We start from the raw sequence: 24,342 nt of genomic DNA on the forward strand, positions 1-24,342 counted from the left end.
CGGAGATATTAAAGATACTAAAAAGCCAAAAGAATGATGAAAGTCTCATCGCGGACCTCCAGGAGATGCTGAAGAACAGCGGAGCAGCGAGAGAGAAAAACGTCATTAAAGAAAAACCCAAAGATCAAAAAACCGTAAGTGAGATGACTACTGAGAAAATAGTTGTTAAAAAGAAAAGATGTGATCCCGCGCGAAATTTTGAATGGCAGCCATCTTGGTTTCAACGAACTTCAAAAGAGAATGGAGCAGAGCCAATCAAAACGCTCAGTTCAAAATTTCTGGCGCGAAAAACACTATCAGACGAAGAAAGTGAGAAAGAAGTCTCAAACTCTTCAGATGATCCAAAATCAGAAAGTGAAGACGATTTAACAAGATCTCAAGTAAAATCAGCAATGAAAACGCTCTTTGCTGCTTTTGGGCCAAGACTGAAAATTACCAAGACATCTACGAAGAAGCAAGAAATCAAACCGGCGACTCAAGACCTGCACGCTCCCATCCTGACTTCGAAAGCGACGACGCCCGAGCCCAGAGAGCCATGCCGATTTCGCCCTACACCACAGACAAGATCGAATACCAACGCACACAAAAAGAAGAAAAGAACCGTCGCCACCACCAGAACCCCAAAAACCGAGCCAGAGACCGACTCATCTGAGGAGGAGCGGATCGAGAGAGCTGAAAGGGAGAGAACCTTCCACGACGCCACCAAAGAAGAAATGAGCAACGCGCATGTGCGAAACTACGTAGACGACCCAGAAGGACTTGAACTGGCCAGAGAACCGCGCAGACTCATTGCAAGCATCCCAATGCCGTTCTGTAATTTCCTGCACTTGAGAGATCACGGACTGCCCCAGGTTGTAAGTAATGGACAGAATAATGTAGGTAACTTACCCAGTGACTTCCCAAAACTTAGAATTGATGGCATTAATTTACAAGAGTGGTACCAACAGCTTCAGGTTATTTTCATGAAAGAAAATTTACTATTCTTTATAACTAGCCCTCCAAGAAGACCTTGGACTTTAAAAATAGATTGTTTACATCATAGAGCATTTTTCATAATAATATCTAGCGTGTCTCCTGCAATGTATCATAGCATCAAACCAAACCTAACTGTATCAGAAATAATTCAATGCATGTTTAATCTATTTCACAGCGATAGCGTAGCTACAACCACAAGAATGTCTAAGGATTTCTTTTCCTCTAGAGTAAAACCAGGGGTTTCTATAAGTGAGCATTTGATAAATCTAAACAAAATAAGAGCTGAGCTACAATTGAGGGGGGAAGTGATTTCAGATCAAACAATGAAAAGTGTTATTATCAATTCACTTGATCCATCATGGGATAGCTTTATGTCACACTTAGATACCATTAATTTGGGATATTTATCCATAGAAAGTCTATCTAACAAATTGATAGCAGAAGACAATTCAAGAAAAAATCGATCCAGTAACCAAACAGACCACAAACCTTTTAGGAAAGTAGTCTTTCAAGATAAACATAATGAGGCCTTTAGATGCTACAATTGTGGATCCAGGGAACATAGTAGAAGAGACTGCCCCAAAGTCTCAAGAGAGAGACATAGACCAGAATATAGGAGCAAATATAATTACAGACAATCTTCCACAGATAGACACAAATATAGAAGTCCACCAAATTACAAAGAAGGTAGAGGGGGTAGAGAAAATTCAAAAGAGAGGAAATCTGGGTCACTGAATGGGCTAAATAAACAAGACAGCACCAGAACACAACAGGATGAGAATAACAATTGGCTTATTGATTCTGGTGCAACAAATCACACCACCAACAACAAAAGTATATTATCTTCATTTATAGAAGATAAGTTTGTGATAAAGGTAGCTAATCAAGAAAAGGTTCAAGTACTAGGCAAAGGAAATGTGACCTTGCCTGGTCTAGGGAAAATAGAGGGGGTATTATTAATCCCAGAAATACCTCACAACATACTAAGTGCCATAAAATTAAGCAGAGAATCTGATATCAATATAGTTTTCTCAAAGGGGAAGGCAACTATAGAAAAGAACAAAACAAATGTAGGTACTGTAATGATAAAAGGAGGTCTACCTTATCTGATAACTAAAGAAAGATGTTTACATAACATTGATTCAAATATGGAAGATTGTATTGAAGCAGATGATGAAAATGTCAGTAACAGTGACAATGATGAGAGTAGAATAACCCATGATCACAAAAATACATACAAGGAAAAGAAACCAAAAATAGGTAAACCAATTCATGATGAGTGTGCTCACATCTTACACAGGAAGTTAGGACATGCAAGCTTTCCTGTAGTACAAAAAATGACTGAACACGCAGAAGGTGTCAAAATAAAAAATTGTGAAAATTATTTGGAATGCTCAGTATGTAAATCCACCAAACTAAAAACCAGTCCCAGACCAAAAAAATCTAACAGATCAACTAACAATATTTTTGATTTGGTACATATGGACTTAGTTGGCCCATTAAGTCCCTCAATTACCTATAGAAAACGTTACTTCCTAACAATAGTGGATGACTACAGCCGATATGGTTTTGTTTACACATTAAAGCACAAGGATGAAACATTTCAGAAATTTAAGGAATTCTACAAACGTATAGAAACACAACATAATATCAGAATAAAGCAAATTATGACAGATAGGGGATGTGAATTCATGTCTAAAGAATTCTCCCAATGGTTAAAGGATAGAGGAATGTTACATTTCACGTCCAATCCTTTTTCTGCATTTCAAAATGGAGTTGCAGAGAGGAAAAATTCCACACTACAAACCATGATTAGGTGCACATTAGAGGATGCTGGTTTAGGCAAACATTTTTGGTCAGAGGCATTACATTATTCGAATTACACTCAAAATAGAACCTGGTCCAGTATTGTGAATAAGACACCATATGAGGTGATGTACAATAGAAAACCCAAATTATCACACATGCACATATTTGGAGTCACTGCAGACGTACACATACCTAAACAATTGAGGAGAAAGGGAGAAAACGTATCCAGGAGATTAAGATTCATGGGATACGAAACTGGAACCAAAGGGTACAGATTTATTGATAGTAATAACAAATTTATAGTATCCAGAACAGCTGTGTTCCATGAACAGGCCAATTGGTCAAAATTGCACCTTAATGAAATATTTCCTAATAAATGTAAAGATACGATATCTTGCGAGGAAGGAACAACAGAAAATCAAAATATTAACAAAAGTAAGAACAAAACCAAAACTTGGACTAATAGTCAGCATAAAATAAAGACAGACACATTAACAAAAAAGGAAGCTAGATATTTGCATGATAACCATAGCAAGCCTGAAAGAACTATTAGAAACAATAGAAACCAAATACCAAATAAATACAAAGATTACGTAATGCATATGAATGGAGAACAAATAACACCTAATACATATGAAGAAGTATTGAAACTTCCACATGAAGAAAGAGAAAAATGGGAACTAGCTATGGAAAAAGAGATGGAAAGTTTACAAGGATTAAATGTATTCACACCTGCGATCGCACCTAAGGATAAAACAATTATAGGTACCAGGTGGATTTATAAAATTAAGAACTTAGAAGGAGGCAATACCTTATACAAGGCTAGACTAGTTGCACAAGGCTATGCACAAAAATATCCAGAAGACTATACTGATACATATTCACCCACAGTGAGAACAGAGAGTGTCAAAACAGCCCTTGTAGTAGCATCTGCACTCAATCTGGACGTATTCCAATATGACATACAGACCGCATACTTACATGCAAAATTAGATAAGGAAATATATGTAAGAGCACCACACAGTCAATACACTAATAAGAACGAAATTTGGTTATTAAATAAGAGTCTGTACGGATTAAAGCAATCCGGCAAAAGATGGTACGATTGCTTGGTAAAAGTACTTAAGACCATGGATTTCAACGCCACCACTGCTGATAACTGTTTCTTTGTAAAAAAGAGTAATGATCATATTGAATTTGTATTAATTTACGTGGACGATATTTTATACATTGGAAAGCATAAAGAGAGCAGGGAAATCTTTGTAAATAAGTTAAATGAACACTTCTCACTGAAATCTCTGGGTAAAGTGAATAAATACCTTGGTGTGCAAATTAACAAAACTAAAAGGGGATTCAAACTTACACAGAAAGATAAAATCATCGAACTCCTAAACAAATGTAACTTAAATAATGCCAAAACCTGTGACACCCCTATGCAAACTGATTTTCTTAGAAACACTGATGAATCTTCCCCTGAATTTAAAGACAACACATTTTACAGATCAGTTATAGGTTCACTCCTTTATATATCTAATTGGACTAGGCCAGATATTGCATTACCTCTCAATCTATTGTCAAGATATGTTAGTAAACCAACCTTGTATCATTGGGAAGCTGTCAAAAGAATTCTAAGATATCTGAAGGGTACATTAGATTTTTGTTTAATGTTGGAACCCAATAATGACAGAGAACCAAAAATTACTTGTTATGCTGATGCAGATTGGGCTGGTGATACATCATGCAGAAAGAGTACTTCTGGTTATGTTTTTCTATTGAATGATTGTCCAGTTTACTGGTATACTGGTAAACAAGAACTAGTAGCCACTTCTACTACAGAAGCGGAATATGTTTGTTTGTCCAAGGCTGCAAATAACCTTGTATGGTTCAATGATCTGATCACTGATGTTTGGAAGAAACCCACCTTACCATTTATTATGCATGAAGACAATAAAGCGGCCATTGAAATATCCAGATCCGATGCAATTGGACAAAGGTCCAGGCATATTGATATAAAATTTAAGCATGTGAGACAACTGTCTCAAGACGGATTCATTAAAGCAATACATTGCGATACTTCTGAACAATTAGCTGACATATTAACAAAACCCTTACCTTCTAAACAACACAAATATTTAACTTCTAAATTATATGTATTATATTGTCCTGAATCAGAATGTAATTGGTGTTGTGTAACGAACCGGCATTTAGAGGGGGATTTGTCAGATGTAAATGCCTTATTCTCCAATGTGTAAATAATGTATATATGGAACATCAGAGGTTAACTTATTCTTTGGACTTTAATGTATTCATAACTTACCACTCCCATTCCTAACTCCACCCCTTGTATATATAAGGAGCCACCCTCACCATTCTCGGTGCTTCTACCTTGAATATTCAGTGAATATAGAATGCCTGTCATAATTAAAAAGAAATATATTTAAAGCTCTAACTCCTATTATCTTTATTGAGTCTGATCCTGAAAATATTGCAACAAATGGCTTCTCTATTTAAGGCTGCAAAACCAGTAGACTGTCAATCTGAAGCGAACCTGGCTGAGGCTATCTTTGTAGCTTCAGGGTTGCCACAAGGCAGAAGAGGGGACAGGGAGGGGGAAATAGTTAACTATTGGGGCTTTGCAGTGAAAACAAAAAGTTTTCCTGTGGGAACCAAGGTCATTCCAACAGGTGTCTGGGAGAGGAGGAGTGGAGTAACCAAGTAACCGGCCAGCACTTCTATTGGACAATGTGACTGATGACTTGAAAGAAGGGGAAAACTTTCACGTTTTAATTAGGTGAAAACTGGGGGAACTTTAGAGTCGGTTTTCACCAGTTGTGCCAATATGATGTATCCAATAAACTGTTCTTTGAGGGATCTACTCACATCAGAGTTCTACTTTCAATGGGTGCATTACTTGGAACGCTGGCATAGAGGGTAGACCAAAAAGAAGAAGAAACCCTTAAGAACATGTATGCAGCTTATGTTTCATTTTTTTAAAATACATTTTATTCCTTGGCCAACACTAACCTTTTGTCCTCTCAATCCTTCAAATCCAGGAAGGCCTCTCTCCCCCTGAAGTGAAAAATGGAGACTGTTTAATAGCAAAATTCATCATTGCTTCTCACATGTTATGAATCCTGACTTAGTGGCTCTGTGTAAGCGTTCTGTACATCTGCAATAATTACTGAAAGCAGTTTCTGAAACAACTACATGGGACTGAAGAAAACACAGCGGTTTTAATTGAGGCTGGCATATTTGGGCTGTAAAATTCATATGATGTAATTGTACGTGAGGAAAACCTTGAGAAAAAGGTGGAAGAGATGTGGCCTAGAGAATGATTGGATAAGAGAGGGTGAGTCCCACAGCTGCATAACAGATGAAGAAAGATATTCAGAAGGGGTAGCAATAGCATAGTATTTAGACTTTTCAAAGCATTTTTTTTACCACCTCTTCGGCCAAGAGGTTGCAGAAAAAAATGCTTTGAAAAGCCTCTGAGGATCCTAGCTGAGCCGTGTGATCGTCAGAGCCTTTTTTTTTTACTTTTAAAAGCATTTTTTCATCGGAAGAGGTTGTAGAAAAAATGCTTTTAAAAGTGTAAAAAAAAAAAGCCTCTGATGATCGTGCGACTCAGCTGAGCATGGTGGGGGGGCATAGGGATTTTTGCTTCTGGTTCTCCGAACCACCCACCGCCATCGCTACCAGATCGGGCGATCCGGTTTGAACCGGGAGCATTTCACCCCTGGTGTTTAGGAGTCTGACAGCCCATGGGTAGAAGCTGTTTTTAAACCTGTTTGTCCAGCTGGCTATACTTCTCTGTCTTCTGCCCGATGCTAAAAGTGAAAAAAAGACACTGGCCAGGGTGTGAATCATTCCCTAAGTATCTTCCTTACTCTGCTGAAACAGTGAGACCTGGCGACGTCATCCAGTGGTGTTAATAAGGGTCCATATGCAATCCCAGGCTTACAGGTTGTCCATTCCTGTGATGATATGCTGAGCTTTCAGTAACCACAACTCAAGGAATATCCCTTGAAGCCAATTCCCTTGAGTTTAGTGGCTCTTGTATATAACAGGGTGAATGCAGATACAAACCTTTTCTCCGGGAGGACAGGAACAGTTGACTGTCTTGGTAGGTCCAACATGCTCATTTCCAACAGTTGGTGGAATTACAGTAGGGGGGACATCTGTAACTATGGTCACTTTACACTACATTGGTAAAAAATCAGAAACAATAATAACACCGCATAAATAGGATTTAAATAGGATTTTGAAAAGAAAAGACATGTTTTTCATGAAAAAGAAATAGCTCACTTTTATCAACAATGTATATCTGGAGAATATTTGGCACTACAGTCCTTGATTTATGACCACAATTAGAATAGAATAGAATAGTAGGAAGGGACCTTGGAGTTCCTCTAGTCCAACCCCCTGCTTAGGCAGGAAACCCTATCCCATTCCAGACAAATAGTTATCCAATCTCTTCTTTAAAATGTCCACTGTTGGACCATTCACAACTTCTGGAGGTAAGTTGTTTCCACTGATTAATTGTTCTAACTGTCAGGAAATTTCTCCTTAGTTCTAGGTTGCTTCTCTCCTTGATTAGTTTCCACCCATTGCTTCTTGTCCTGCCTTCAGGGCTTTGGAGAATAGCTTGACTCCCTCTTCTTTGTGGCAGCCACTGAGATATTGAAAGACTGCTATCATTTATTTATTTATTTATTGAATTTCTATACCGCCCTTCTCCCGAAGGGCCCTGAGTCGGTGAACAGATTAAGATTTCATATACATATAATTTTATATATATAAAACCTTATATATATATATGTTTTTCTTCTAGCCAGGTTTTCCCTACGTAGCCAAGGTTTTTTTGTAGCTCCAGCTCAGTAGAATCACATCTACTAGATGTGATTCTACTGAGCTGGAGCTACAAAAAAACCTTGGCTACGTAGGGAAAACCTGGCTAGAAGAAAAACACACATAAACCCTACGAAGAAGTAAGAAATATATATATATATATATATATATACCGTTATATATATATAACAGTAAATAATAGATTGAGTCAACTTGGTGTATCTGCTAAAATCTTGGCATAGAATTTAGATGTTTATGCTAGCCCTGCTTGTTGAAACAGAAAGGTCTTCAGGGCACGTCGGAAAGTGCGAAGATCTGGGATTATTCGTATTCATGTCTCCCCTAATCCTTCTTTTCATTAAACTAGACATACCCAGTTCCTGCAACTGTTCTTCATATGTTTTAGCCTCCAGTCCCCAACAATCATCTTTGTTGCTCTTCTCTGCACTCTTTCTAGAGTCTCCACATCTCAACACAATTGTGCCCAACATTTCTGCTGTTAAATGAGGCAGTTGTTCAGTGAGTTTTGCCCCATTTTACGACCTTCCTTGCCACAATTGTTAAGTGAAATGCTGCAGTTGTGGGTGCAGTAACACAGTTGTTTAGTGAATTTGACTCCCCCGTTGACTTTGCTGGTTAGAAGGTTGCAAAAGGGGATCACATGTCCCTGGGACACGGCAACCATCATAAACCATCATAAACCATCATAAATATGAGTCAGTTGCCAAGAGTCGAAATTTTGATCACGTAACCATGGGAATGCTGCAATAGTTATAAATGTGAAAAACAGTCATAAGTCAGTACCGTTGTAACTTTGAACAGTCACTAAACAAATGGTTATAAGTCAAGGACTACTTGTACTCCTATTGATTTCAGCTGCACAACATTGATGCTGAATGACTTCAGAATGATCCAAAGCTATCTTCAAAGCTTCTTCAGTAGTGGGCTTTTCATGACCAGGATAAGTGTGCACTAAGCAAAATATGTCAGTCATGCAAACACAACTCTTGATTCAGTGACGGGACTAGAAATGCTACATTTTAGAATAGAATAGAATAGAATAGAATAGAATAGAATAGAATAGAATAGAATAGAGTAGAGTAGAGTAGAGTAGAGTAGAGTAGAGTAGAGTAGAGTAGAGTAGAGTAGAGTAAAATAGAATAGAGTAGAGTAGAGTAGAGTAGAGTAGAGTAGAGTAGAGTAGAGTAGAGTAGAGTAGAGTAGAATAATAGGAAGGGACCTTGGAGGTCTTCTAGTCCAACCACCTGCTTAGGCAGGAAACCCTATCCCATTCCAGACTAATGGTTATCCAATCTCTTCTTAAAAATTTCCAGTGTTGGAGAATTCACAACTTCTGTAGGCAAGTTGTTCCACTGATTAATTGTTCTAACTGTCAGGAAATTTCTCCTTAGTTCTAAGTTGCTTTTCTCCTTGATTAGTTTCCACCCATTGCTTTTTGTCCTACCCTCAGGTGCTTTGGAGAATAGTTTGATCCCCTCTTCTTTGTGACAGCCCCTGAGATATTGGAAGACTGCTATCATGTCACCCCATGATGTCATCCCTTTTCATCAAACTAGACATACCCAATTCCAGCAACCGTTCTTTTGTTTTAGCCTCCAGTTCCCTAATTTTGAACCAAACCAACTCCAGATAGCCATGTTATATGAATACAAAACAAAGGATGCTTTACCAACTGTACTGATTCTGGCATAGAGATTACATCTTCAGGTGATCCTGCAAAAATTGCTCTTCTCTAAAGATTTGTGGTTGGACTTTTCACCATGCCAAGGCCACAGAAAAGGAGGAGCAAGGAACAAGGAGAAGAAAAGGGGAAGGAGTGATAAAAACACCTGTTTTGTTCCCTTTAACAGTGTAAACGAAGCTCCAAGAAAATTCTGGAGACAACAAAGTGGACATCAAAGATGATTATTCTCAGTCTGATTGAATTTGTACCACAACCACATGGCAATGGCTATTTTGAGTAGCTTGAAGACATTTCATCACCAGTCTAAGTAACAAAATCAGAGCACAAGCGAAGAACGTTTGCCAACTTTATTCCCCCATGCACTGATGATTCATTGCCTGTAGTGACATATCTGGAATGTGACAAGCAAGTTCAGAGAATGCTAAGAACCCAACAATTCAACCTTGAACTACATATATTCTTCACTATTAAAATTAACACAGGTAGGCCTCAATTTACAACTCTTCGTTTCACAACAGCTCCAAGTTATGACAGCCCCAGAAAAAGTGATCTATGACCTATACTTGCATTAACAACTGTTGCTGAACCAGTGGTGAAATTCAATTTTTTTTTACTACCAATTCTGTGGGCGTGGCTTGATGGGCGTGGCAGGAGAAGGATACTGCAAAATCTCCATTCCTACCCCACTCCAGGGGAAGGATACTGCAAAATCCCCATTCTCTCCCCACTCCTGGGGGAAGGATATTGCAAAATCTCCATTCCCACTCCACTCTGGGGCCAGCCGGAGGTGGTATTTGCCGGTTCTCTGAACTACTCAAAATTTCCGCTACGGGTTTGCCAGAACCTGTCAGAGCCTGCTGAATAGCACTCCTGTGCTGAACCCACATGGTCTATTTGTGTGTTTGGCAGCCAGCTCACACTTACAACTGGTTGCAATGTCCTGTAGTCATGATTTGTGACCCTTTTTGTGCCAAAAATCCATGCAGGGTGGCTGGATTCACTTAAGAACTGTTGTAAAAAAAATGGTTATAAAATCAAGTCTGACTTGACTTATAGCAACAATGGCTTACGATGGAAATTTCAAAACATACCGTACTTGTAAGTTGAAGGCTACCTATATTTTCTCTAGAATGGTGACTAGTCTGTTAAAGAGCCTTGGTAGTACAGTGGTCTAAGGCACCCTGTTATTAAGCTGGTTATTAAAACCAGCTGCCTGCAATTACTGCAGGGTTCGAATCTCGCCAAGGCTCAAGGTTGACTCAGCCTTCCATCCTTTCTAAGGTAGGTAAATTGAGGACCCAGTTTGTGGGGGCAATAAGCTGACTTTGTATAAATATACAAAAGGATGAAGGCTATTGCTGAGCACATTGTGAGCCGCCCTGAGTCTCCGGAGAAGGGCGGCATATAAATCAAATTTAAAAAAAAAATGTATCTCAATCAAATATAGCCCTTCAGTTGGAAGGTATAACAAAGAGCCATTGTTACATGGTATGTCCATAAGCACATTTGCAAAGCAGATCTACATTTTAAACTTACAGGTCCAGAATGAATATCACAGCAAGTTTCAAGCTCGGCATGTCGTGAATCACAATAAATAACCATCCGCTGAAGGTCGAACTGAAAGGAAAAGAAATGGCGTCAGTTCATTTCTGACCTGAGTTTGTAGCAAAATAATGGGCCCACAAGAGTATTTGCTGACATAATGCCAATCCTCATAGTGTCATTTGCCTTTGCAAGGAGGAAAAAGAAAAGTGGAAGAATGTGAAAACATTTACAGGCCAGAAAGTTTGGAAGAAGAAATATAAAAAGGCAAAAGACGTGCTGTGAGACACTTTAGAAACTGGTTAATCAAACCGAGGACATGAAACTGTGAACATTTCTGTCTAAGAAATCTAGAAGTTTAAGCCTCAAAGTCCTTCTCTAGTTTTTAAAACTAGAGTAATTCTAGTTTTTAAAATCCACCTCAGGATAGGAAAAGCAGCAGCAGCAGAATAAAAAAAAAATCACAATTCTTTCCATCTCTGGTGTGTTGCTTTTATTTGCTTTTATTTATTTCGATGATTTTAGAAGTGGTGTCAGAATTCAGAAATTTCTAGCAAGATTTAAGTTTCCATCCATTGTTTCTTGTCTTGCCTTTTGGTGCTTTGGAAAATAGTTTGACCCTGCCTTTTTGTAGAAGCCCCTCAAGCATATTGGAACATTGCTATCATGTCTCCCATAGTCATGAAATGTTAAATCTGTCATTATTCTATTGTCAGGGTTCCAAGTAATACACCCATAGCAAACAGAACTCCGAGGCAAGCAGGTTCCTCAAAGAACAGGTTTATTGGATATATCATATGGGCACAGGCTGGTGAAAACCGACTCTAAAGGTTCCCACAGTTTCCACCTAATTAAAAGTAAAGTTTTTCCCCCTTTCCCAAAGAATCAGTCACATGGTCCAATCAAGGTGCTGTCTGATTGCTTGGAAACTTCTCTCCTCCTCTTATCAGCCTTGTCCTTAGTTTACAGGGGAAATTATTTTGTTTTGGCTACAAAACCCCAGCTATCTCTATTCCCCCACCCCCATCCCTCAGCTCCAGTGTTGCAATACTGAAGCTTCCATAATGGCCTCAGTCAGGTCAGCTTCAGAGTTGACATCTATACTGAATTGAAGATATTTTAGTGCCATGCAGTTCTTGAAAATTTGTAATGGAATTACAAGCACTATGTTCACAGTTTAACATGACATTTTAGAAATATGATAGAATAGAATAGAGTAGAGTAGAGTAGAGTAGAGTAGAGTAGAGTAGAGTAGAGTAGAGTAGAGTAGAATAGAATAGAATAGAATAGAATAGAATAGAATAGAATAGAATAGAATTCTTTATTAGCCAAGTGTGATTAGACACACAAGGAATTTGTCTTGGTGCATATGCTCTCAATGTACATAAAAGAAAAGATACGTTCATCAAGAATCATAAGGTACAACACTTAATGATAGTCATAGGGAAACAGTCAATATTGGTGGTAGAACTGATCCCACCCCCCCTTTTTTTTGGTGAGCTTTGTTCCTGGTACTTACATCAATTGGCACACTGTCATAAAGGCGTTTGCCGATCACCGTTTTCCCTTGAATGTCAATATTTTCTCTGTCTTCAATAGGTAATGTCTGGACCAGTTTGCAATCGATGTACAAGGAGACCGTCTGGGACTGGATGCTCAGTGCAATCTTATGCCAGTTACGATCAAACAGGTCATTGACAGGTCCGTTTCTGAAAACGACTCTCACAGCATCTCTGGTGAGTCCAATTGCATTGTACTCCAAGGCTTTGTTCTCCCCGTCCAACCGGATAGAAACCTTTGAAAGCAGACGTAACACTGTAAGGACAGGACTCTTCATGGAACAAGTACTGTATCTAACAAAGGAGCTATCAATTGTGAGAAGAAGGATAAGAACAAAGTTCATCAAACATAGAATCCATTTCTATGTGTCCCAGATGTTTTGGACCACAAAACTCATATGCTTCAACTGGCATAACCAATTGTGAGGAATTATGGGAGACCCTAGGTTTAGAACAGCAGTAAATCAAATTTAACAGTCTTGGAGGACCCAGAGAGTTGATGGCTTTAAAAAGTTCTGATCTGGTCTCCGAATATCCTAAAAAATTATCATGTATGTACCTGAATTTGCAAGCTAAATGTTGGAGATGTGAATGTGATGATGCAACTTATTATCATATATGGTGGACTTGTAAGAAAATCAAGGCATTTTGGATAAAAATTTGGTGGGTGATGCAGAACATTTTGAAAAAAAGGTTGAAATTTACTCCTCAATTGTTTTTATTGGGTATAACGACCGATTGTACAGTATTGGAGACTAAACTGATCTTGAACTTAATATCAGTAGCTAGGCTGTTGGTAGCGCAGTACTGGAAGAAGGACTCTATGCCTACTATTGAAGAATGGACATTGAAAGTAGCGAACTTAGTGGAAATGGTGAAAATTTTAGCATATCTGAAGGACTATACACAAGAAAGATACATATCGGAATGGAGAAGATGGATTGATTATATTCAAAATAAGTATCAGACAAGAAAATATCAAATAGTTTATAAATGAATGTTAAACTTTATTTTAGAAGTATCATGTTATCCATAGTGGAGTTAAGGTTTCGGGGGGGGTTAGGTAGTTTAAGAATAGTTAAGCTAATTTAGTTTATGATTGTTAATTGAAATACCCTGTATTTTGCTCTGGGAAGTCTGGGGGGTAGGGTGGGATGGGAGGGGGGGAGGAGGGTGGGGGGAATGGTGAGGGGGGGGGGAAATTTTGTTTGTAAAACTTTTCAATAAAAAAAAACGGTTCTGATCTGCAGCTAGGGGTGTCCCTGATTCTGAGAATTCATTATTCTTGGTTCATTACTATATACCTTTTTGTCATCGCATGCCATAATGCAATGCACGTGCGCCCCCTGTGTGCCCTGCCCCCCATGCATGGGTGCCAACCCCCCACGCTCCCCCACCCCCTCACATGTGCCCAGCTATATAAGAGACTGGAAACCATTTAAGGTTGAGTCAACCTTGAGCTGGTAAGAATCGAACTGCTGGCAGTCGGCAAAAGTAGTCTACAATACTGCATTCTAACCACTGCAGTCAGCTGCAGCCAGGCAGAAATGCATCTCTGCACTTCGTTCGTGCATTCAGACATGCACTCATACATTTACTCACAAGCATGCAAGCCCTTGTTGCAGATACCTGTGTTACCTGAGCCACACCTTGGTGCTTTCAAGGACATGCTGATGTCCAGAGGCAACTTCACCCCACCCAGTCTTTTGAGCTTACAAAAAGCCAATGCTAAGACAGAATGGGGGAAAGGGCGTGTAGCACGAAGCATGAATGCAAATCACCTACAGACAGGGAAGCGGAGGTGATGCGTGCAGGTTGGCAGCTATTACAATCTTGCGTGAGGACTTTCGTTCAACTGCCAAGTCTGCAAGCTACGGTGAGCAGCATGTCCTGGTAGAAGTCCTGCCAGGAGTTTGGAGCTTTGCTGGAAGCTCAGTAGCAATTACAAAAAAAGGAACAACCACGCCGAAGCTATACCTCATCCCAATTATCACAAGAACGTTTGGGGAAAGGGGTTTGGAGAAAGGGTGTATGCTACTTTGTTTAAACTGGGTATAAAGGACTGAATATTAAAGACATTTTTAGTTGGCAACATCACCTTGCAAAGTCCTAGATGGGTGGAGGCAATCGTGAAATCTAAAATTTGTTACTACCAGTTCTGTGGCTTGGTGTGTGTGGGGGGGGAGGTAATGTGACTGGATGGGCATGGCCATTTTTTTTTTTTTACTTTTAAAACCATTTTTTCTACAACCTCTTCGGCGAAGAGATTGTTAAAAAAATGCTTTAAAAAGGCTCGATCCCAGCTGAGTTGCCTGACCGGCAGAGACTTTTTTTCTTTTAAATGCCTCTGACAATCAGGCAACTCAGCTTGGATCGTCAGAGGCATTTAAAAGAAAAAAAGGGTTTTTTCTTTTAAATGCCTCTGATGATCCCAGCTGAGTTGCCTGATCGTTAGAGGCATTTAAAAGAAAAAAAGTCTCTGGCGGTCAGGCAACTCAGCTTGGATCGTCAGAGGCATTTAAAAGAAAAAAAGGGTTTTTTCTTTTAAAAGCCTCTGATGATCCCAGCTGAGCTGCGCGATCATCAGAGGCTTTTTTTTTTTTTACTTTTAAAAGCATTTTTTCGGCTGAAGAGGTTGTAGAAAAAATGCTTTTAAAAGTTAAAAAAAAAAAGCCTCTGATGATTGTGCGGCTCAGCTGGGCATGGGGGCAGGGATTTTTGCTACCGGTTCTCCGAACCACCCGCCTCCATCGCTACCGGATCGGGCGGTCCGGTCCAAACCGGGAGCATTTCCCCCCTGGGTGGAGGTGATCCAAAGCAATAGCCTGTAGATAAGGAAGGTGTGTGTTGTAATTAAAGTGTTGTGTTTAGAATTGTTATGTTGTGCTGTGTAGAGTCCTTGGAAAGCAAAGAAACCTAATACAACCAAGGCATTTTTGAGCCATTCTGTTCCGAATCGGATTCAGCTCCTGGTGACTTAACAGAATAACAGAGTTGGAAGGGACTTTGGAGCAGGGCTGAAATCTGAACCAGTTTACTACCAGTTTGCTGGCTGGGCATGCGCGCTGTGAGCACGCATGCACAGTGCACACCACACACCAAATGCGAGGTGCACGCACGCGTGCAGTGCACACCAAAAGGAGGCATGGGGTAAGTAGAATAGCGGGGGGTGGGGTGATCAGCTGTGGCGCACAATCTTTTTTTTTTTTTACTTTTAAAAGCATTTTTTTACAACCTATTCGGCTGAATAGGTTGTAATAAAATGCTTTTAAAAGTAAAAAAAAAAGGCTCTGATGATCAGGCGGCTCAGCTGGGATCGTCAGTCTTTTTTTAACCTTTTAAAAGCATTTTTTTACAATCTATTCAGCAGAATAGGTTGTAAAAGAAATGCTTTTAGAAGTAAAAAAAAAGCCTTTTTTTACCTTTTAAAAGCATTTTTTTGCTTTTGCTTGCCCACTTGCAGCTTCTTTTAAAAAATGCTTTTAAAAGTAAAAAAAAAAAAAAAGACTGACGATTGCACAGCTCAGCTGGGATCGTCAGAGCCTTTTTTTAACCTTTTAAAAGCATTTTTTTATAACCTATTCAGCAGAATAGGTTGTAACAAAATGCTTTTAAAAGTAAAAAAAGGCTCTGACGATCGCGCAGCTCAGCTGGGATTGTCAGAGTCTTTTTTCAACCTTTTAAAAGCATTTTTTTTACAACCTATTCAGCCGAATAGATTGTAAAAGAAATGCTTTTAAAAGGTAAAAAAAAAAAAAAAGGTTCTGAGGAGCAGGCGGCTCAGCTGGGATCGTCAGAGCCTTTTTTTTTTTTTTTACCTTTTAAAAGCGTTTTTTAAAAGAAGCTGCAAGTGGGCAAGCAGGCGATCGGGTGGGCATGGGCAGGGGGGGCCAAGGATTTTTGCTACCGGTTCTCCGAACCACCCGCCACCATCGCTACTGGATCGGCTGATCCGGCCCGAACCGGGAGCATTTCACCCCTGCCTTGGAGGTCTTCTAGTCCAACCCTTTGCTTAAGCAGGAGACCATACACTCTTCTGGATAAATGGCTGTACTCTCTTCTTTAAAACCTCCAGTGATGATCACCCATAACTTCTGGAGGCAAGCCATTGCACTGATTCATTGTTCTCACTGACAGGAAATTTCTCTTTAATTCTAGGTTGGATCTCTCTCTTTCTCTCTTTTTTAAAAAATTTGATTTATATGCTGCCCTTCTCCGGAGACTCAGGGCGGTTTACAATGCGTTAAGCAATAGCCTTCATCCTTTTGTATATTTATACAAAGTCAGCTTATTGCCCCCACAAACTGGGTCCTCATTTCACCTACCTTAGAAAGGATGGAAGGCTGAGTGAACCTTGAGCCTGGCGAGATTCGATCTTACTTTAATTGCAGACAGCTGGTGTTAATCACAATGCTATCAGTCTGCTGAGCCACCAGCTTTAATAAGCTTCCATCCATTACTTCTTCTCCTGCCCTCAGGTGCTTTGGAGAATAGGTCAATCTGTTCTTTTCTGTAACAGCCCCTCAAATATTGGAAGGCTGCTATCCTGTCATCTCTGGCCCTTCTTTTCGTTAGACTAGGCTTACACGGTTCCTGCGACTGTTCGTTTTAGCCTTCCGTCCCCTGATCATTTTTGTTGTGCTTCTCTGCACCCTTTTTAGAGTGTCAACAGCTTTGTGATCAATACTGGATTCAGTCTTCCAAGTGTACTATAAAGCATCATGGATCTATCTATGTTCTTTTCTTGGCATGTGGACTCCCACTGAAGTACGAACAATGGTTGGAAATTAACCAAGAAGAGAAGCAACCTGGAACTAAGGAGAAATTTCCTAATGGTGAGAGCAATCAACCAGTGAAACGGCTTGCCTCCAGAACTAGGGGCTTTCAAAAAGAGACCGGAAGAACATTTGTCTGAAATGGTATAGGGCAGTGATGGCTAACCTTTTTGTCATCGTATGCCGAAAGTGTGTGTGTGACATCGTGTGTGCATGCCCGCACCCATAATGCATCAAGCCTACTGAGCTTTGGTAGCACAGTGGACTAATGCACTGTTATTTAACATCTGCTGCTTACAATTACTGCAGGTTCGAATCTCGCCAGGCTCAAGGTTGACTCAGCCTTCCATCCTTTCTAGGGGAGGTAAATTGAGGACCCAGTTTGTGGGGTCAATAAGCTGACTTTGTATAAAAATACAAAAGTATGAAGGCTATTGCTTAACACATTGTAAGCCGCCCTGAGTCTCCAGAGAAGGGCAGCATATAAATTAAAGCAAAAAAAAAAAAAAATTGCTCGCGACCACCCGTGCATCCCGCCCCGTGCACTCTCCCCCCCGTGCATGCGTGCACAACCTCCCCAAGCTCCCCCACACTCCGTGCATGCACGCAAGCTGCTCTGCTTCCCCAACACCCCCGTGCATTGCTCACGCAACCCCCATGCTCCCTGCCTCCTGCGCATGCACACATGACCCCCTGCACTCCCCACCCCCCGTGCATGTGTGTGCAATTCCCCAGTGCTCCCCCACCCCCCATGCATGCATGGGTGACCCCCTGCACTCCCCCCTCCCCCCACGGATGTACACATGACCCCCTGCCCTCCCCGCCCCATGCATGTGTGCGTGAGCCCCCCACCCCCACACATGCACATTTGTCTCCAGCATGTGCCCCGCCCCCCGTGCATGTGCAGCAGAGACCTGAAAATCAGCTGGCTGGTGGAAGGCATGTGCACATGCGCTGTGGAGCTGAGCTGGGGTGACGGCTCACGTGGCATCAGAGACGGTGCTGGGTGACACCTCTGGCACACATGCCATAGGTTCACCATCACGAGTATAGGGTCTCCAGCTCAAGCAGGGGGTTGGGCTAGAAGACCTCCAAGATCCCTTCCAAGTCTATTATTCTATGTTCTAAGCAACCACTCCTAATCTTCCTTCATTTTTGGATAGTTAGGCCTTCCTATATATTGGCGCCTAGCCCAGCTAGTATATACAAACCAGTTTTGTTAATCAAGGTGCTACAGTCAACAGTATAATAATAATAATAATAATAATAATAATAATAATAATAATAATAATAATAATAATAATAATAATAATAATTATTATTATTATTATTATTATTATTATTATTATTATTATTTAAAAATAATTAAAATTATGAAATAATTGGCTCAATTATAAAACCCCCAAATTTAAAATCCCACATTTAAAACCAATTACAATCTTTACATTGATAGCCCGGCCTGACGGAACAACAAGGTTTTGAGGGCACAGCGAAATACACGGAGGTCGGAGATCTTACGCATTTCTGGGGGCAGTTCATTCCACAGGGCAGGGGCTCCCACAGAGAAGGCCTCCCCCTGGGGGTTACCAGCCAACATAATTTGGCCGACGGCACCCTGAGGAGACCCTCTCTGTGGGAGCGGACTGGCCGGTGGGAGGCTATTGGTGGCAGCAGACGGTCTCGAAGGTACCCAGGTCCAATGCCATGGAGCGCTTTAAAGGGGGTAACCAACACCTTGAATCGCACCCAGAAGACCACTGGGAGCCAGTGCAGCTCGCGCAGGAGGGGTGTCACGTGGGCGCAATGAGTTGCACCCATAACCACCCACGCGGCCGCATTCTGGACCAGTTGGAGCCTCCGGGTGCTTTTCAAGGGGAACCCCATGTAGAGAGCATTACAGCATTCTCATACAGAAGGCCAACAGTGCTGCGTAATAAGCTGGAAAGAACTAATTCAACTTCTTTAAGGCTGAAAAAGCAACCTTACCTGTGGTATGCCATATTTGTCAATGATCTGCCAAATGTACCAATCTTCTCGCCTGGATGACTTGCGGAATTTGAAAGTGGCAACAAAAGCATACTCATCCGGAAGCCCTTGTGGGAAGACATCTCTGGAGGAAGGAGGTGGGGAGAGAAAGTAATGAAAAGTATTTAGCTTACATACATCTGGGCAACCATTCTTCAAAATCATAGTGTGGGAGAATAAATTCTTTGTTCCCTGCGGTCTATAATGGTTATTAATCAAACTGGCTGTGGATACGTAGGAAGCACTAACTCTCATAGCAGAGAAAGACAGAAGGTGGTAAATATCTGCAATAAACAGTTATTTTGCTTCCTCAGAATAAGAAAGTAAAGAAAAATTAGTTTAGAAGTTAAATTGCTACCAATTTTTCAACCCCTTTTTCAGCCCAAAGAGAAACAGGAATAACTAGTGTATGAAATATTTGACGAGTTGGTCTCTTTTCTAAATTTCTTCCATTTGTTTCTCTACTGTAAGATAGATAGATGATAGATAGATAGATAGATAGATAGATAGATAGATAGATAGATAGATAGATAGATAGATAGATAGATAGCTAGCCTAGGTCAGAACACATGTTTGGATATTTTGCTACTTCAGTAATAATTGGCAGCATGTATTGGAAAGTGAGCAATTGAAACAGCGCTGTCTTATTCAAATGGGAAATGAAAGCATTAGCAATGGATATAATGAATGGAAATACCCTTTTCTCAGTTGGCTTTAAAGGATGTCCACTCTTCTGCGATATTCTAGAACCATGATGGCGAACCTACGGCACGTGTGCCACAGGTGGCACGCATAGCCATATCAGTGGGCACGCCAGCTCAGCTCTGGTGCACATGCGTGTGCCAGCCAGCTGATTTTTGGGCCTTCTGGGCCCATCAGAAGTAGGGAAACAAGCTGTTTCCTGCCTCCAGAGGGCCTGGGGGGTTGGGGAAGCCCCATTTTTCTTTCTCACCTGGTTCCAGATCCTCTCTATGCGTCTGGGGAGGGTGAAAACAGCCTTCCCCACCCCCTCAGAGGCCTGAAACGACCCATTTCCCAACTTCCAGTTGGACAGGAAGTGTAATCTGTAATCTGCAATTTTTCCCTCTGGAAAGCCATTCAAAGGTGTTCACCTCAAATTGTATAGTTAAAAGTCTGTAGAGATTTTCAGTCATCCATGTTAGGGAATGGCTATTGCCTAACTGGTTGGGTTGGCAATATATATAAACCATCAATGCATGTTTGCAGTCAAAATGTAATGTATAACTTTAAGACTGTAATGCTGTATTGCATCATACTGTATTCTGATTGGCTAGCTCTGTAGCCAATGCACTTAAGAGGAAGCTTGAATCATAGCTTATTTTTCTTATTACATTATTATTGCTACCTCTGCTCCTCTCTGCCTGTTCTCTCTGCATGATCACTGCTTGATCATTGCTACTTGTTGTTTTCTACTGTTTTACTGATTGTTTTACTGCTGTACTTGTTCCTGTTTGCAACTCCAAAAAGAACTATTTTATTGCATATGACTACAACAACTGGTAAGAAGACTTTGTTCTTGGAATATCCCTGGATTGACAATTTAACTATCTTTATCTGTGTATGACCTGGATTGTTTATTGGACTTTGCTTTGCTTTTTCCTAAAAGTAAAAGAATATCACAACTCAGTGCGTCTGTGTATTGACAGTGCTTATTCACAATCACTCTCAGTCGTTTCTCATGTGCACAACCTTGCTACTCAAGGGTTACTCTGCACATATTCCTTAACAATCCAGGTCATGGTTGTCCCAAAGGTGCTTCTTCAGGAGGCAACTGGACTTTCTTGGTGGGTGGGGAATGGGAAGATGGGGAATGTAAAATCTTCAAAGAAAAAAACAAGGAAGTCCAGTTGCCTCTTGAAAAAGGACCTTTAGGACAACCATGATCCGGATGACTGAGAATCTCTACAGACTTTTATATTGTAGTGGTTTTGCCCTGTTTACTGTTAGCTTGTTTGGCAGTTCTTTGATTAGGGTATTGTTTAATTCTTGATTGTTGGTCTGATGTTATCTTAATGTTAATTTGTGCTCATCTGGGTGTTGATTGGGAAAGTGGGAAAGTGTTGATTGGGAAAGTGGGAAAGTGTTTTTGGTGTTTTTCTTCCATTTTGGCTTGTTGATTGTCTATTATGACTGGACTTGAATTTTTTTTTTTAATTTGATTTATATGCCGCCCTTCTCTGGAGACTCAGGGCGGCTTACAATGCGTTAAGCAATAGCCTTCATACTTTTGTATATTTATACAAAGTCAGCTTATTGCCCCCACAAACTGGGTCCTCATTTAACCTACCTTAGAAAGGATGGAAGGCTGAATCAACCTTGAGCCTGGTAAGGTTCGAACCTGCAGCAATTGCAGGCAGCTGTGTTAATGACAGGGTGCTCTAAACCACTGTACTACCAAGGCTCTTTGATGGCAATACACTTGTATGCATACTCTGTTTTCCCCAAAATAAGACATCCCCTGATAATAAGCCCAGTTGGGCTTTAGAGCGCATGGCAATAAGGCCGAGCGCTTATTTCAGGGTTCAAAAAAATATAAGACAGGGTCTTATTTTCGGGGAAACACGGTAGATTTCAGCATCCCTACTATTTTTCAAAAGAAACAGATCAATATGCTCAGATCAATAGTAACACTCATGTGGCCCATCCTACTCCTTAGGATCATGTCCAAAAGTATTTCCTCTTTTGTCCTTGCATGGCCTGCTGTTCTAGAGCACAGTCATTACCTCTTCGTTGTGAATAAATAGAAAATATATTTCTACTTCCATGGTCCTGAAAGATCATATTAAAAGGAGAAATTCTTTAAAACCAAGCGTGAGATGGGTGTTTCCATTCATTAAGTCCTTTGTTATTACTTTCATTTCCTGTTTGAACAAGATGGGATCAATATCTTGTGGATATTTACAGAATCACAATTCTGGACTGTATACCAATAGCATGTAGATTTATATACTTCTTTACAGTGCTTTACAGCCCTCTCTAAGTGGTTTACAGAGTCAGCATAATGCCCCAACAATTTGGGTCCTCATTTTACCCACCTCGGAAGGATGGAAGGCTGAGTCAACCTTGAGCCTGGTGAGATTTGAACTGCCAAATTGCAGGCAGCTGGCAGTCAGCAGAAGTAGCCTGTAGTACTGCATTCTAACCACTGCACCATCGAGGCTCATAAACTTTATTGGTGTATTATAAACCTGGATGATTTCAATTCTGAATTTAAAAGGACCATATTAGGGAAATGAAACAATTGAAGAAATGGTTCAAAAGAAGAGGGGGAACTTACTGTGTTCGCTGAACAATGGGAAAACTTCCTAGCCGAACATAAGAGCTCTGGATTCCATCGTCTTTCATTCGGAATATCTCCCGTACACTGAATAATTCCATCAAGTCAAACCCTACCAAAGCAACAACAACAAGAAAAGAAAACATGAAAGACCAAAGTGAGACTATAACATTTAGTTGTTGGTAGATATTTATTACTTGTTAATATCTACCAGTAATAATTAAAATAATTGATTAAACTTAATATATCTTCCAATATTAAAAGTGGGGCAGTTTGGTGTAGTGCTGAAGACGCTGACCTAGAAACCAGGAGACTCTGAATTCTAGTTTCAACTTAGGATGGGTGACTTTGGGCCAATCACCAGGAGCCTGGGAGTTCTAGTCCCGCTTTAGGCATTCTTCCAGGGAAAACAGGTAAATAGGATGAGGGAAGATTGTCTGTATGTATGTTCACCACCTTGAGTTATCTTTAAAGTAATAAAGTATAATAAAGTAATAAGGGCACCTTAAAATATGCTGCCAAAGAGATCGCTGGAAGTAACAAAATCAAGATGGAGTGTTTTGAGTTTCTTTCTCACTCTTTCTTCAATCTCTGGGCTGCATAATCACTTCTCTAAATCCTTTCCTCAAGACGGTTCGAAATTCCTTTGCTTACTATTTTACCCTGTATATTTTTAATAAGTCCACTGGAACACAGCTGTTGTGGCTCCGACCCACGAGCCCGTCTTATCGGAGGAAGAAGGCTCCGAAAGGGAAGGAGAGGAGTTGGCTGGGCCTCCCTCTCCAGGACCCTCCTCTCTGGCAATGCCTCAGGTGTCTCCCGACAGAGAAGAGATTGGCCAGGAGCCAGGAATCCCCGCGCAGGCACAGTCAGACAGTGACGGGGATGAGTCTTGGCTGGATCCACGTCAGCATCGGAGAGATAAGCGCACGCAACAGAAGAGGAGGCGTGCCAGAGATTAGGCTGAATCACTGGACCACACCCCACAGGGTATAAAAGGGAGTGTGGTGGCCAGTCAAGCCTTGTGACGAACAAAGCTGAAAGCTTCCACGCCATTCTGCATTGCCGGACTTTTGCTATAGACTTTGCTGGAGTATCTCTGGACTTGATTGACTCTGTAATTATTGAACATTTTACTTTGATGTACCAGAAGCGGAGAGAAGTTATCTCTTCCCTTCATGAGTAATAAACTCTTGGCAGGCAGCCACTAGGTTGCTGCCAAGTTCCATTATCATAAGGATAAGGATTTTGTCAGCTGGTTTGGTTTTTAACTCTTGGACGTCTGTTGGTGTGTGTGCGTGTGGGACGGGGACAGAACAACAGCTTCCTTGTTTCTTCAGTTAATTGTGGTATCCTCTTTCCCCTGGGCACAAGTATAATAGTAATCTAAGAGTGCAGTGTGCATATGTCCTTAGCAGTGGTGGGCTGCTGCCAGTTCAGACCGGTTCGGGCGAAACGGTCATTGCGACCTGCGGGTGCTCTGCCCACTCACCCAGGTGCAATCCCGTCCTATATCGCTGTGTTTTTTGATGCCGCATGTATGTGTGGATGGCGTGCACAAGCGAATTTCCATGGGTTTTTTTTTGATGTTGCATGTATGTGCGGATGGCACGTGTGAGCAAATTCCTATGTTTTGTGATGTTGCATGTATGTGCGGATGGCACCTGTGAGCAAATTCCTGTGTTTTGTGATGCTGCACATATGCGTGGATGGCGCACATGTGCTCACATTTCTGGTGTTGGGTGAACCGGTTGTTATGGTATGTGACACCCACCTCTGGTCCTTAGAGAGGGAAGGGACATTCAC

The 24,342-nt window shown here is 40.9% G+C and overlaps 1 protein-coding gene across 1 annotated transcript in view; it reads right to left on the bottom strand.

Moving 5' to 3' along the window:
* COL22A1 (collagen type XXII alpha 1 chain) overlaps window positions 1–24,342 on the bottom strand; it is a 273,483-nt gene that overhangs the window by 149,444 nt on the left and 99,697 nt on the right. The window contains exons 5-10 of the mRNA XM_060681819.2: window positions 22,537–22,648; window positions 19,200–19,323; window positions 12,399–12,674; window positions 10,874–10,954; window positions 6,871–6,984; window positions 5,809–5,853 (exon numbers count right to left, since the gene is read on the bottom strand). Coding sequence (XP_060537802.2) covers window positions 5,809–5,853; window positions 6,871–6,984; window positions 10,874–10,954; window positions 12,399–12,674; window positions 19,200–19,323; window positions 22,537–22,648 — 752 coding nt within the window. The remainder of the gene's footprint in view (window positions 1–5,808; window positions 5,854–6,870; window positions 6,985–10,873; window positions 10,955–12,398; window positions 12,675–19,199; window positions 19,324–22,536; window positions 22,649–24,342) is intronic.

Source organism: Pantherophis guttatus, chromosome 3 (genome assembly GCF_059756535.1).
Source record: "Pantherophis guttatus breed Tessera chromosome 3, ASM5975653v1, whole genome shotgun sequence".
Lineage (NCBI taxonomy): Eukaryota > Metazoa > Chordata > Lepidosauria > Squamata > Colubridae > Pantherophis > Pantherophis guttatus.